This window comes from Petaurus breviceps, unplaced genomic scaffold (assembly GCF_028583685.1).
Source record: "Petaurus breviceps papuanus isolate PSGF00001 unplaced genomic scaffold, PetGlider_PUasm1.0 90769, whole genome shotgun sequence".
NCBI classification, from domain to species: domain Eukaryota; kingdom Metazoa; phylum Chordata; class Mammalia; order Diprotodontia; family Petauridae; genus Petaurus; species Petaurus breviceps.
Window position 1 is genome coordinate 18,656,033 of NW_027187341.1, and position 16,579 is coordinate 18,672,611.

Sequence of the window (16,579 nt, forward strand, 5' to 3'; positions counted from 1 at the left end):
AAAACCAAGCCAATACAGGGGAATCTTTAATTGCCATTACTATCACAGTGACCTTGGGCGAATCATTTCACCTGGTCTTCATCTGTAAAATGAAAAGGTTGGATAACCTCTAAATGCCCTTAAAGTCCCAAATCTATAAGCTTATGATCTGGGTTCAAATCCAACATCTGTCTTTTACAATCTGCATGACCCCAAGCGAGCTATTGAACTTTTCTGAGAGTGGCTTGACTAGATGGTGTCTTCCAGCTCTGAATCTCTGATCCAAAGACTCTAACCCAGCAGGATAACCCATGAGATCATTTCTATGCAATTGATTTTGTTTTTAAAGAGAAACTCTTTGCTTTCCTAGATTCAAAATTTAATGAAGACTGAAATCCACACCACAAAAAAAATAGCCAACACCCAAAAAGCAGCTGAGACCTACAAGTCAGTGTTATTGATATCACTGTGTTGGTCTGTGCCTTTATTTTCTAAAGCCGCTGTTGGGTTCTTTTTCTTCCACTGCCCAAATGTGGGCCCTCTCATGGTTTCACCCTTATCTGAAACACATGGTGGTTATCCCTCAAAGCAATCTTTTAAAGTTAGTTTGAGAGCCTATGTCTGGTGCAACACCACCCTCTGCTGGTGAAGCTACACCCTGTCCTGGAGTCCAAAGTAGAGGAATGAGCAATTTCCAGTGACTTAACTCTTCCTGTTCCTTCCGTGTAAAAGAAAAAAAAACTTACTGGAGATGGCATCTAAATTCCTCACAATAGTTAATTGCTCTCATCCACCCATGCTATCTTCTACTATAATCTTTTAACATCAAAATAAATTCAAAATTACAAGGTAATCAATCAATGGTCTTCCCTGGTATATAATAAAGGTCATATTCATAAAGGTCATACACCATTTATAAAGTCCTTTAAGTACACTGTCTCTGAGTCTCACCATAATCTTGTGAGGTTGGCAATACCAGTGTTGCTATCTCAATTGTATAGTCCAGGAAACAGAAGTGATGTGACTCATCCAAGGTCAAAAAGCTTGTAAATGAGAGAGCTGAGATTTTATCCCAGGACCACTTAATTCAATGATCCTCCCACCATACCCCAATGCCATGACTCCTCCTTCCAGAAACTTACAGCTAAGTTAGAGGGAGAGAATATCCATCCCAAAAAGGTAATCCACAATATAGTATATGATGCATCAAATGAGTTGGAGCAAATAATGAAAAAATTAAAAAGGAGGAAAAGATGACTACCATGGGCCAGAATGATCAGAGAAGCCTTCACAGGAGAAATGAGGCATTATCCAGGCCTTGAAGGATGGATAGTAACTACTAGTGAGGAAGAATAAAAGAACATTGGAAGCAGGAATGACAGTGATGATAGCTTACATGTATGTAATGCTTTAAGGTTTGTAAGCTTCTTTCTAAACATTGTCTTACTTCAATGGCAATGTGGGAAGGTGAGGCAAAATGTGAATAACATGGAGACAAAAATGTAAAAGGAAGGTACTTTTGGGGCTGGGAGGGACAATAAAGAGACCACTCTATCTGGAATGGAAGGGAGAAACCTAGTGGGAGATCAGGTTGGAAAGGTGAATTGGAACTAACTTGGTTATGTGAGAAGGTCATGATAAAGCTACAGAGTTTATTTCATAGGCAGTGGGAATCCTCCAAACATTTTTGAGTAGGCACATGGCATAATAAAAATAACTCACATGGATCTTTGAGGACTACAAAGCACTTCTCCACAACAATAGCTCTTTTTATAAGTGAGGAAACTGAAGACTTAAAGATGGTAGTAAGTATATGAACTTGGCATCATACAGCTAGGAAATGTCAGAAGAAGCATTCAGACCTAGGCCTCTTCAATGACATCCACTATACCAAAAGAGAAAATCTTTACTTTCCTAAAGGCCAAGATTCAAAATTTTATGAAGACTGAAATCCACAACACAAAAAAATAGATGGTAAGTCATATACTTACTATCTATTTGGGGGGATGGGATTGTGATTATATTCTAAAGCGATTCTCCAGGAAGACTTTTATGGTTAGTTGTGTGTAGGATGGACTGAAAGAGGAAGAGATCGGAGACTTGGAAGACTAGTTATTATAGTATTTCAGACATGACCTACAATAAAAGATCAGGATTAGTATGTAGAATGAGGAAAGAAAGGAAAACATGGATAAGGAAGACTAGGTAGACTTATTAGATCTGGGAGTTGAGGGAAGGAGTGACACAAAGTTCTGAAACCAAGTGGCTAAGAGAATAACTACCATTGACAGAAATACGGAAAAGGAGCTGGTTTTGAGAGGAAAGGTAATGAGTTTAATTTTAGACTTGTTAAGTTTGAGAGGACCTAAAAAGACTAAGTGACTAAATGGAGATGAAGGACTAAACCACTGATGGTTTGGAGCTGCATACTTGGGAGTTGCCCTCATAGAAGATGTGAAAATGGTTGGATTATTGGAGAGGAAAAATGGGTCAGGAAATGGAGAGACAAACAAGCACCTAGTACAGCTGCTGGCACATACTATGTCCCTGATAAATGCTTCTCTGATATTGTTGTGTTTTGCAGACAGAATTCATCCATGGCTTATATAGATCTATGTAAAAATTCATTGTTTGAGAATTCTATCATTTTTTTTGTATGCTTCAGTCTAAATTCAGACCACATAGTTCTTTCTCTGGAGGCGGATACCATTTTTCATCATAAGTCCTTTGGGATTGTCTTGGATCACTGCATTGCTAAGAATAGCCAAGTAAAGAGAATTCTATCATATTTTTTAAAATACAGGTTATGTGACATACTTAGCTAGAACCATAATAACAGATTCATCCTGACCAACAAACCATATTCTGCTATTCTAGAAAAGTAATAATGTTGTAGAATGGTTTTATTCCATAGAAACACTACAAAGAACCTATAAAGAAAAAAATAAATATAAGGTTCTGGGAGAGGAATTAGAGTAAGTAGAAACTGAGGAACTTCAAAGTAAAGACCACTCCATATCAAATTATGGGAATTTCACATTAATTAATTGGACATCTTTCAGAAATAAGAAGCGGGGGGCAGCTAGGTGGTACAGTGGATACACTAGGTGGTACACTGGCCTTGGAGTCAGGAAGACCTCAATTCAAATGAGGCTTCAGATACTTACTAGCTGTGTCACCCTAAGCAAGTCATTTAACCACAATTGAAAAAAAGGAAAGCAGGCAGGCAAGAAGGCAAACAGGAAGGAAGGAGCCCAGGCCCAACACAAGGTCTGATTGAGGATCTCATGGCATAGGACCCTACAAGGGTCCCTATTAAGCATAATACTCCCACCCCTATCCCTCAAGCATCCGGAAAGGGTAGTTGTAATGCCTTTCTTGGGTCCTTCCTGCTGAATAAGGATACTCTTTGTGTTCACAGAGATAGAAAAGCAGAGGGATGGAAGCTCTGGATCACTTGGCTCTTCAGGGTTAGAAAGAAACCTGACCCCTTTGGCAGAAACCATCCAAGAATTGTAAGTTTGTACAGAAAACAGCGGCCTTGGCTTCTCCTCCTTTTGTTTTTCAGTTTGTACTTTTTTTCCAGGTTGCTATGAGATGAGGCACATAAAAAACTAAGCAAACAGTTACACTCCTAGAATGAAATTCTAGCCTTGGAATAAATGATGATTACCCTGTGACAATCCCACCAGGAACATTTATTTGCTCGAGAAGGCGGCATTCATTTGTCTTATGGACAGAGAGTAAAGGTCAGATGTGATCTCCAAAGGATCCTCTTTCCCATCTGCAGGAACTAGTCTTAGAATTGCTGCTAATGGAAAATCAATAGAGACAATGCAAAATGCATATAGAGATTCCTAAAATTGTCAAAATAGCACCTGTCTCTCTCCTCTCATAGTGTACTTTTTTAAAGACACCATGTTATAGAAGAAAAACTCCTTTGACTAGGATAAAAGTGATGGGATAAGGTAACCCAAATCCCATTTGGGGCAAGAGCACGGTAACTGGTAGAGGATTCCCATCCCCAGCTCCTGCCTGGGTATCCTGGCACTCCCTACCTAGAACTTGGGTTCTGTTCTCCCTTTGTTCTCTCACCAAATCTTGCTGTGGTAGCTGAGCAAATTCTATGACTCAAAAACTTGCACCTGCAAGGGAGTCTGGGAAAGCTATTCAGAGCACAGAAAGATGATTTGTTACTTTCTCTGGAAGCAAATAGAGGAGATAACTGAGTGGGGTGAGGCAGCTATCTGAGGAATTTCATTGAAAGTAATCCCAGCTGCCCAGGGAAAGGCACAAACTGTATGCTTGATTAAATAACACTCAGAATATTCCACCTCCCCCATCCTGAGTTTCAGGGCTTACAAGAAGAAGCCAGAAAGTAAAGGATCAGCCCTGTTAAAGCTTCTATATCCTAGTTCCAGTCAGAGAACTCTCCTTTGAGAAAAGTCCCATTGGCTTTCACAGAGGTGGAGATAATGAACTGCTACACCACCTCACAAGACCTCCAGGAAATGCCCCAGTGGCACCAAAGATGGTGGAAATTAAGAAAAATCCTACTGAGAAGCAACTTCTCTCAAGAAGCAGAAAAGGGAAAGATGTGCTCCCAAAGTTCGGCAAGCTGGCTGCAAAAAGCATTAGCCCTGTAAGTACCTGAGGACTTTTCTTTTCCTTCTTCTTTTCCTCTTTTATGGAGAGCCTTCCTAGTAACTTCCATCATGGAGAAAGGTGAAGTTTGCAGGAGCCTTTCAATCACAACAAAGTTTTTTTGCTTGGAACAAAGTTCATTTGCTTGGAATTTCCTGAAAAACTCATCTTTTATAGAAGAGTTTCTCTGTCCCTAGTCTGAGTCCAGGAGAGTGTGCTTTGGGGAGATTTGGGATGGTGTAGCCTTGAAAGCTGCCTGACCTGATTAGAAAAAAATTAATAATAGTAGCAATACTATTCATGACCTACTGTGATGACTCATTGTGGTGGGTATCCTGGATTCTCAAGAGTTATAAAAATAGAGCACAAGCTCAGACTGGTCTTACCATGATGAGCAAGTGCTTTAAAGCTCTTTGAGCCTCAGTTTCCCTATCTGTAAAACTGGGATAATCATATATTACCTGCATCATAGACTGGACTGCAGTGTGTATGAAGGAGTGTAATGTGTAGTAAAGCTGGAAAGAGGTTTGTAAAGCACTTAGCAAAGTGCCAGTAATTATTATCTCATTTGATCTTCACACCAATCCCAGGAAGGTAGATATTATTATTATCTCCATTTTATGGATGAGGAAGTTCTTTGCTTATAACACCTAGTGATCAAACTTCTGGCATTATGGCTCTCTGCACTTAGATAGGCTGGTGCTCAGATCCATCGCCATCACAGCTCATATTTTTATAATGTTTTAAGGTTGACGAAGTCCTTTGCTCACATCAGCCCTGTGATATAGGTGGAACTTCTGGTCCAGTTTTGGGGAGCATAATTCCATCAGCATCAGAGACAGACGTTGAGGGGACACTAGCTATACAGTCCAATACCTCCCTTTTAAAAATGAGAACTAAAAATTTAAAAATTTAAATAAATTTTAAAAATTTAAAAAAATGATAATGAAATGGACCATATTCAAATCTCTTCCCCAGCCCTGACTTCTATAGTACACCTTTTTTGTCCCAAACCCCAAACTGAATCTTGTCTGTCTCACCAGCCTTAAAGTCCCCAATGTGGGGATTTCTTTCCCCATCTCCAGACATAACCTGCTCCCATGGCCCCACCTAAACCTCCCCACCCCAGCTAACAAAAGTGTCTCTGGCTCTCAGTATTCCTTCTCCTTTGGTTTTTCTTCTTCTTCTTCAGGAGAGACAGATGCCTGAGAAGACCAAAAGGAGGAAAATAAAGGAGGTAAACAAGTCTAAGGCTCCTCCTAATGTTGGCAAAAGAGAAAAGCCCCAAAACAAATCAGAGGTTGTTGGAGGTAAGGAAATATGTGCATAGAGCAAAAAAATAAAACTTACTGGAATTAGTGGATAGGAGGTTCCTGAAGAGAACTGGCATCCAACCCAAGAGAAAACCATTCTCTGGAGAGCTTCTCGACGAGATCACTCCTTCTAGAGAACTACCATTCATTCCACTCTCAAGGTGAAAGGAGACATTTCTGACGGCAGGCATGCCAAATTTCAATTGACTTACAGGCACGATACTTGGGGTGAACTGACTAGACCTTTCAAATCAAAATTCCTTTATTTGTCATTTAAAGCCTTTCTCAACCTGGCCCCACCCTAACCTTCCAGCCTTACTACACATTACTCTCCTCCCTATTCATTAGAATTATGCCTTCAACATCATGACTTTCCCCATTGAGGTTTTGCTGTATCTTGGGATGGCATAAGAAATTAAGTGGGAATTTGGGGAAAGTTTTGCAGAAACTGCAGACAACATGTAAAGAGGACACAGAAAAACTTTAGAAACTCAGAAATGCATAAAATATACATTCTAGTATTGTATAATAACAATGTATTTTATCTTTTAATACCATAATAATTCAGACTTCTCTGATACGAAGGGAGAGCCGAAAACTTTTAGGCAGATTTTCCAGACTTCAGGGGTGCCACACCCATACCCCCTGAAATGTGGAAGGGATAACTAACTGTACAGTCCATCCAAATTAGCCTTGTCACTGCTTCTCATATATGTATTCCCTTTCATCTCCATGCATTCCCTCTTTACCTTTGCCTCTTAAAATCCCTAGGCTGTTGGGGGTTTTTTCTAAGACTTGGCTCAGATTCCATTTCCTATAGGAAGCATTCCCTGATCTCTATAGCTTGCTAGTGCCTTCCCCCCCCTTCCCCAAAATCACCTTCTATCTATTTTGTATGTACCTAATACAGGGTGTTACAAAAATCTGGTTTAAGGTACAATAGCTTTTAAATATGTTCTCTTCCAGCTAGTTTGAAACTAAAGGCCAAAGACTCGAATTTGTTCTATATCCCCAGGTCCTAACATAGTGCCCAGTATATAGTAGGTATTTACTAACTTATTAACTGCCTAATTATTGACCGATTACCTACATCTTGATTGTGTGTCTACAGGGAAACCAAAGAAACAAAAAATTGAAAATAAGACAACGTCAGTCTCCAAGAAAAAAAAGCCAATAGCCAAGAAGAAAGAGATGGGGCAGAAGGGAAGTGTTCTAGAGATAGGGTCAGAGCTAGGTAACTCTTCATCCACAGAGGACGAATTTGGTGAAGAATGCTCTCTCTCAAGCTACAGCTCACAGGAATGTATGCTTCCCCCAAAATATCAAACTCCTGAAAGTCAAGTTTCCAGAGATGAAAGATTATATCCTATCCAGGCTAGAACTGTCAAAGAAAATGCAGACTCTGAAAAGGACAAAAGTGCTGATACTTCTGAGGTAAGAATGGATGTTTTCTCATTCTGACAGGGGATGGGGCTAGAATCTCTCTTCATATATTGATGGAAGTCTGGAAGGAGAAAAGTCCTGTTTTTAATCTGACTCTACATCCAATATTGCCTTTACTAATTATTTCTTCTGTGTAGGACACAACACTGGATGCTGGAGAAATTAAAATGAAAAGCAATTCCTTCCTTCATTGGTCTTACATTCTATTGGGCAGAATATATCATGAACATAGATAAATGTAATATAAGGCAAAGTGGTATGGGGAGTCCTGGCAGTTTGAAAGAGGGAAGGAAAACTCCACAGAAAATCCTCCAGAAAAATTAGAGGAGGAGAAAGTACATTCAGCCTTGGGGATCTGGACTTGGGGGAATCAGGATGTGTGCTCTAATGTCATAGCTTCACAACTGAACTTAGGCTCAAAAGAGTGAAAAAGATCCTGAAATATATGGAGGTGAGGAAAGACAGGCATTGCAGACATGGATGTCATAGGATCATGTATAGTTTTAGAGCTGAATGGAAGCTTCGGGCCATCTACTCCAACTCCCTTATTTTACAGAGAAGGAATAGGAGGGCCGGAGAGGTAACATGATGGATCCAATCTTCTGACTCCACACTTGGTACTCTGTACAATTCCTCCTCATGTAGAATCTAGGGAATAGAAAGTACAGTAGTGTTTGATTGGAGCACAAAAGTGTATGATGGAAAGAAATGTGAATAGGTGCTAGAAAAGTAGGTAAGAGGGGGTGGCTAGGTGGCGCAGTGACCAAAGCGCCAGCTCTGGAGTCGGGAGGACCCAAGTTCGGTTCCGGCCTGAGACACTTAACACCCACACAAAAATACTAGCCATGTAACCTTGGGCAAGTTACTTAACCCCAACTGCCCTCCAAAAAGGCAAAAAAAAAAAATAGTAGGTAAGAACCAAACTGAGGAAGACCTTAAAATTCCAAACTAAAGCAAAATTTGTCTGAGATAATAAAGATTTTTCCCCATCATTTCTGAATCTTTATTTTAGATAGGTTAATATGGATGCCTTTTACCTTCACATTAGTCTTTCTAAACTGCACTCTCTTCCCCTCCCTTCGTGACAAAGAAAAATCATTGAGCAAAACCTCCTGATCTTATTCTGTTCTCTACCTTCCTGTCATGACAGGGGATGTATCTTTCATTATCTATTCCCCAGGATTAATATTGATTTCCTTGTACTCAGGGTTCAGCTTCCTCAAAGTGATCTTTCTGCTTATGTTGTTGTCAATCAATAATTAATAAATCAATAAACGTTTAATTAACATGTACTATGAACTAGTCACTAATCATTAGATATATTTTTCTCTAAGTCCTACTTATTTCACTCTGCATCAGTGCATACAAATCTTCCTATGTTTCTCCAAATTCATCATATCATATTTCTTACTTTATAATAATAGTCCATCATATTCATATGCAATATGGTTTTTTCATCCATTTCTCAACTGATGGGCACTCATTTTGTTTCCAGTTCTTCACTAACACAAAGAGCATTGGTATGAATATTTTGGCACATATTAGATTTTTGTTTCTGTCTTTAACTTTCCTTGGCTCAATAATGGGATCCCTGGGTCAAAGAGTATGGATAGTTAATCATTTTTCTTGCATAATTCCAAAGTTATATCAAGAACAGCTGCACTAATTCACAGTTCTACCAAAACTGTATTAATGTGTTTCCAACATAAACTGTTCCCATTTTTGTCTCATCTTTGCTCATTCAGCATTTTTTTTAAAGCAATTGGGGTTAACTTGCTCAAGGTTACGTGGCCAGTTATTTTGTGTGGGTGCCAAGTATCTAAGGCAGGAACTGATCCCAGATCTCCCGACACCGGGGCTGGCGCTCTTACTCACTGCGCCACCTGGCCGCCCCTGGGCAAATTTCTTAACCTCTTTATACCTTAATTTCTTCATTGATAAAATGGGCATAATAGCATTTGCCCTGTATACTTCACAGGATTTGAGAGGATGATCCAAATGAAGTGATATATGCAAATGTTCTTTGTGAACTCTATATCCCCCAACATTTATAATTTTCCTTTTTTATCATATTAGCCAATTGATCAGTGATCTTTGCTATTATTATCATTATTTGGGGGTACCATGAACCCCAGTCATATAAGACCACAAACTTATTGATAATTGTGAGTGTATGCTGACTGCCTCACCAACCGTCTTTCCCTCTATTTTTCCTAAGGCCTCCCTATTTCCTGAGATATAACAATATTGAAATTAGGCCAATTACTAACCTTATAATGGCCTCTTAATTGTTCAAGTGAAAGGAAGAATCAATTGATGTGGCAAATTCCATTGCTTTCTTATTTTAAGAAATTGCCACAGCCTCAACCTTCAGAAACCACCACTCTGATCAGTCAACAACCATCAACATTGAGGCAAGACCTTTCACCAGCAAAACAATTATAACTCACTAAAGGCTCAGGGGATGGTTAGCATTTTTCATCCATAAAGCATTTTTTTAAATTAAAGTATGTACATTGGGTTTTTTATATAATACTATTACACACTTAATAGACCACAGTACAATGTAAACATAACTTTTATATACAATGGGAACCAAAAAATTCATGTGACTCACTTTATTGCTATATTCTCTTTATTGTGGTACTCTGGAACCAAACCCATAATATCTTCAAGGTATTGTACTCAATACTTACTATGTTCCAGGCACTATGCTAAGTACTCTGGTGATACAAATACAAACAAAAAGAAAGACAATCCCTATCCTGAAAGTACTTTCACTTGTAATGGAGTAAAATAGCAGATAAAAGGGGAAAGAAACCTGTATGGGAGCGAGGTAGAAGAGGCTGAAGAAGCAGAAGTGAGGGGAAGGTCCAAGAAGAGAACATGGCTGATCTTTCAAATGGAGGCTCCAAAAAGGAGCTCACCAGTCTGAGGAGGGAGCCATAGGGGAAGAGGCAGGGGTGTAGTGAGGCCCAAAATAGATAATATCTATGAGGCACTTTGTGAACCTTTAAGTTTTATATAAATGTTTGTTGTTGCTGTTCGCCCAGAGTAAACCACTTTGCAAACTTTAAAGGTCTATATAAATGCCAGTTGTCTGGAGGTGGTGGTGGTGGTGGTGGTAATGGTGGTGGGGGTAATGGTTGTTAGCCTACAGTCACTCCAGACTGGAAATGACTTCATTCCCTGAGCCTTTTACGGTATTCTTGCTGATCTCAAACCCTGTTTATAGAGCAATGCAAGGGTGTGTTGATAAATGTTTAACCACCAGACTCAAAAGAAAAATGCATTCACAAACACTTTTTCAAGTTTAATCTGAATTATTAAAGATTTCTTATGTCTAGATAGTCAGCAAAATAACAAACCAAGCCCTGATGTATAGGACTTCCAATTTCTAAGGCATAAATTGCTCAATCTGAAAATTTAACAATGAACTCTCACAGGTTAGAGCTTGGCTCCACTATACCTTGGGATGAGGCTGCTGGGGCAGAGGTGGAAAAGCCTAGAGACTTGGGAAAATGACTAAAAGAGTCATCACTTAACCTCTCTTAGGGGGAAAAAAGAAGAGTTTTATTTTCAACTTTTTTCCTGGCACCTATTTTTTTCCCTCTAATGCAAAGAGTTTGCAAAGTATAACTAGTCAGTTAATAGTATTTACTAAAAATGTACTGTGTGCAGACAAATCTACTATTCTAGAATTCAAATAGTCATAATAATGACAGTCATAATAAATAGTTCACCTTTCTATAGCCCTTTAGAGTTTACAAAGGACATTTACATATATCACTTCATTTGGATCATCCTCTCAAACCCTGTGAAGTATACAGGGCAAATACTATTATGTCCATTTTATCAATGAAGAAATTAAGGTATAAAGAGGTTAAGAAATTTGCCCAGGGGTGGCCAGGTGGCGCAGTGAGTAAGAGTGCTGGCCCCGGTGTCGGGAGACCTGGGATTGGTTCTGGCCTCAGATACTTGGCACCCACACAAAATAACTGGCCCTGTTACCTTGATTGTACCCAAGTTACTTAACCCCAATTGCTTTAAATTAAAAAAAAGAAATTTTCCCAAAGTGTCACAGGAGATAAATGGCAGAGACATGACTAACTTCTTCTGATGGTCTGCCATATCTCTACGGCACCACTATGCCTTTCAAAGTAATAGTAACTGTAGAGTATCAATGAATTGAAAAATCATTTGTAGAGAAGTCTCTAATCACTTTAACACTAGGATCTAAAATTTGAAAATTATAGCAACAAATTGGCATTGAGAACTGTATGTAGGAGAATTTCCCCCTCCTCTAAATAAGGGTACAATTCCTCTCTCCATGAGTAAACATAGCAGTGTAGAATATGCAAGTGGCTTTTATTTGCCGATATTTGACCCAAATAAGTATAGATTTTATTAAACAATAATTTTATAAATCAATACCTTGGAAATTAATTTGAAATACACCCCTTAATATAACCAGATTTTATAACTACCCTTTAAATAGTGCTTTGGCCATTCCTTTTCCTAATGAAAAACTCACTTTAATAGATTAAATTGGAGATGATGTCATTCTCTCATTTCTTACACTTGAAAATGATTTTGTTTTTAGCATAGCAGAGTAAACAAGTGATTATGAGACCCAGAATTGAATTATTACCTAGTTGCTAAGATGACAAGAAAAAAAGGAAAATGACAAATGCTGGAGAGGATTTGGGAAAATAGGTACACTAATGCACTATCAGTCAAGCTGTGAATTAGCCCAGCCATTCTGGAAAGCAATTTGGAGCTATGTACAAAAAGCTATTAAACTGTGCATATTCTTTGACCCAGAGATACTGCTACAAAGAGATAAAAGAAAAAGTAATAGGACCCATATATACAAATATATTTATAGCAGGTTTTTTTTGTGGTAACAAAGAATTGGAAACTGAGGAGGTGCCCATCAATTGGGGAATGGCTAAATAAGTTATATGCATGTGATGGAATACTATCATGCTGTAAAATGATAAAGGGGGTAGTTTCAGAAAAACCCAGAAGGGGCATCTACGTGGGGCAGTGAATAGAGCACTAACCCTGAAGTTAGGAGTACCTGAGTTCAAATCCACATGTAACTAACTATGTGACCTTGGGCAAGTCACTTAAACCCACTTGCCTTGCCTTCCCCCTGCCCCGCCTCTAAAAACAAAAAGAAAAAGAAAAACCTGGGAAGATATGTTTGAACTGATGCAAAATAAAGTGAGCAGAACCCCCCCCCCAAATAATTTAAATAGTAATAGCAACATTGTAAAGATAATCAACTCAGAAACTAATAACCCAATAACCAACACAATTCCAAAGGACTCATGATAAAACATTTTATCTACCTCCTGGTAATACTAAACACTAAACTAACATTTAGATATCATTTACTATGTGCCAAGCATTGTAGAGAACTGATGAGCTGAGTGATGATTGAAGCATGTTTTCTTTCTATTTTATATTTCTTTCACATTTTTCATATTTATTTCATATATTTCTTTCTTTTTATTGCTTTGGGGGAAGGGGCACAGCTACTAAGGAAATTTGTTTTGCATGATTAATCATATTTGTGATGGGTTTTCTTTTTTCTTGCCTTCTCAAGGAGTGGAGGAGGGAGAGTATTTGAAACTGAAAATATTTTTTTAAAAGAATTAAGACATAGTTGAATCTTGACTCTGCTACATACTAGTAAGCCTATTAGGTGTGATTTTGGGAGTCAGAATGTCTCTGAGACTCAATTTCTTCTAAAAACAGGCATAAAAATACATATACTACTTGCTTCCCAAGGTTGTTATAAAATTATTTTGAAAATTGTAAAAAATATGAATATTTTATTATCATTTTGTTATCCTGGTTCATGGCCTAATATGCCCTAAGATTTCGTGATTTAAGATTCCTTTTAAATCACCTCTAAGATTTCTAAAAACATTGATAAAAAGCCAGCTATGTTTTATTAATGGGCTAATTGATAAAAGTTCTGAAGAGACAGTGTCTTTTTTTTTTAATTTTTGTTTTAAAGAAAAAAACTGTAAAGAATATAAACAAAATAGCAGATAAAATTAGCTGAGGCTCTAAGTGGATAAGAAGCCCTAAGAATTTTCCAAACTTATCAAGGGCCTGAGACATAGTAGATAAACCCTTCCAGGGCAGCCGTGGACCCGTGCTGGTCATTTTAGACCTGGTTTCCAGAAGAATCATAAGGTATGGGTAAGAAAACTCTTCTGATGAGATAACAGACTATAAAGACTTCATGATTGTAATGGAATATTATTGTGCTATGAGAAATGACAAGCAGGATGATTTCAGAAAAACCTGGAAAGACTTACATGAATTGATGCAAAGTGAAATGAACAGAACCAGGAGAAGTTTATACTCAATAACAGCAATATTGTACAATGAAGAATTGTGAATGACTTAGCTATTCTCAGTAATACAATGATCCAAGAAAATTCCAAAGGACTCATGATGAAGCATGCTATTTGCATCCAGGGAAAGAACTTGTTTGAATACAAACCAAAGCATGCTATTTTTCACTTTCTTTCATTCTTTTTCTTTTATTTGAGTTTTCTTGTACAAGATGACTAATATGGAAATGTTTTATGTGATTGCACATGTATAACCTATTTCTGATTGCTTACCATCTCTGGAAGGGAGAGGTGTAATGCCAATGCAATACCCGCTATGAATATGCATGTGTCTTTCCAGGGTAGATTCACAAAATATAATGAACTCTCTTCCTCAAAGTCAAAGTCAAAATATTTATTTAGGACAGCATTAGAATACCAAGAGGTAAGATTTAACAAGGTACTTATCACTAGTCCACAGAACAGCCCCACATCTTAAACCTTCTTTCTGTTAGGCCGCCCCACAAAAACAAGCTCCCCTAGACAAATTCCTCCCTCTGCCAACTCACAACTTGCTTCTCTCTCCCTGCTCTGCCTAGTTCTCACTCTCTGCTCTCTGCTGGTGCTCTCTCTTTCTCTCCTCCTTGGGCAAGTTCCTCCCTCTCTGAGCTCCATGTGACTCAGGCTCCATGCCATCACAGGCTCCATGTGTTAGCCCTATTAATGGGCAGGGAAGATCTTCCTATTTCATTAACATTACAGAGGGGAGGAAGGAAGGGAGAGATAGAATTTGGAACTCAAAACTTTAAAACAAAACAAATGTTTAAAATTTTTTCAATATGTAATTGCGAAAAATAAAATAAATTTAAAAAAATAAATGATAGGTGATTTTAAACAAAAATTTTGATGTACTGACAACTTACATTTATAATTCCTATTTGCGTTGCAAGAACACATTGCTGACAATGTCACATCTTGCATGTATAAGCATACAGAGAAGACCATTGAGTAAATGATCTCATATCCTAAGTATATATATATATCATCATTGTAGATTTGCTTTCAGATGTTTGTAACCACAATAAAAATTCTATTCATAAGAAAAAAGAAAGAATACCAGACTTCCAGGACATTTTTCATTCTTTTCAAAGTTATGAGAGGTCTGTTGTCTAAGAATATTCCAATACAATGTAAGTTCCTTGAGGGCAGGGACTATTTTAAATTTGTCTTTGTAGCTCCTCCACCTGTCACTGTTCTTTGCACATAGTAGGTGTTCAATTGATGCTGAATTGCATCTTTTGAATTAAAGATTTTGTTGCAGACAAAGCAGCAACCCTAGAGTTGGGCAGTGTTGGAGATATGACCTTGGTCAGACCTCCATGTGTGTATTGGGCTCTCTGCTTGTGACCCTTATGGATATCCTTCCTCTTCTTTGATTCTGGGTGTATTTGTGGGGAAAGGAGTCCCCACAAATGCAGGTTTTGTGTAGCTACCATATTGCTACTTTTATTACTGTATCCTCCTTTACTCATTCACATTTCAGTAAATGCCTTTGCTTTGAACTTATTCTATTCTCCAGCTGACTATTGAGAATAAACACATAGATTGAAACCTCTGAGCTTAGTTTGAGGACTGCAGGTTCACGAAGTACTTTGAAGCTGGAGCAGTGTATCTAGGAGACCCAAACAGAAAACTGGAGGGTGCTTCTGGGCAACCACCGACGTCTTCCACTTCCCCTCATTCTCAGTCTACTTTTTGTTTTCTTATACTACATCCCGTTTCCTACCTCCGCCAGCTGTTCGCTTATGCCTGGAACATACTTCTTTCTTACCTGCACCTCTTAAAATCCTCCGCTTTCTTCAGAACTCAGCTGTGGCGTCACTTCCTATAGGAGTCCTTTCCTAATCTCCCCAGCATAGCGCTCCCCCCTCCCAGTTACCTAGTTAACTTTGGATATGTTCTGTATTCACTTATGTGCATACCTGTTGTTTCCCAGATAGAATGTAAGCTCAAAGACAGAGACCATCTCATTTTTTTATCTCCATATCCCCGATGCCTATGATATCTAGTATCATAGATTGATAGGTGATAAACGATGATAGAAATGCATGTAAGTCTCTATATACATAGGTATGACGTGTACATGTTTCCTACAAGATACACACTGAACATGTTACATGTGGATAATCACTATATATATATATATATTTGTGTTAATATGTGAACATGTGTAATGAAAATGCAAATTTAAAGATCTTCCCTGCCCCTAGGCTAAAGTGCACCTGGAGCCTGGGGTGGGAGGCTTGTTTTTCAGTTGATACTTTTTGATTGGCCAGTGGGTCCAAGAGGTTGTTACATTCTCTGAGCCAGGAGAAGGCTATATAAGCCCTGATGTGTAGCTTTGTTTTGGGGGCTCACTTTGAGAAGTGTTCTGTGATTTGATCTGGATTCTGGGAAGCCGTTGTCCAGAGCCCCCTGGCTTTGAAAAACCCAGATGTTGAAAACCAGATGTTGATTTGGTATGGATGTAATGGTTGGACAGTTTGGAAAGCTGTCTACTTGATCTGTTTCTGTCTTGATAATTCTGCCTGTATACTTTGAAGTTCAGGGTGCTGACCTTTTTCCCCTGAACAAGGTAAACCATATATGTTTGACTGATTAAAGTAAGCTTGTTAACCCATTTTGAGTTGCTTTCCTTTAACAAAGCAGATCTAAGAACCTGTGTTAGCAGCCACCCTGGGGACTCTGGGGTGCTTTCTGCTACAACATGCTGTCTGTTATATAGACAGTATGTACATATATACACACATGCATATCATATGTATAAATTATATATGCACACAT

At 38.4% G+C, this 16,579-nt stretch overlaps 1 protein-coding gene across 1 annotated transcript in view; it reads left to right on the forward strand.

Moving 5' to 3' along the window:
• The window catches only part of KIAA2012 (KIAA2012 ortholog), a 158,910-nt gene that overhangs the window by 132,311 nt on the left and 10,020 nt on the right, over positions 1-16,579 (forward strand). Inside the window, exons 17-20 of the mRNA XM_069068826.1 lie at positions 3,401-3,494; positions 4,444-4,621; positions 5,816-5,933; positions 7,048-7,382. Of these exons, the coding sequence (XP_068924927.1) occupies positions 3,401-3,494; positions 4,444-4,621; positions 5,816-5,933; positions 7,048-7,382 (725 nt within the window). The remainder of the gene's footprint in view (positions 1-3,400; positions 3,495-4,443; positions 4,622-5,815; positions 5,934-7,047; positions 7,383-16,579) is intronic.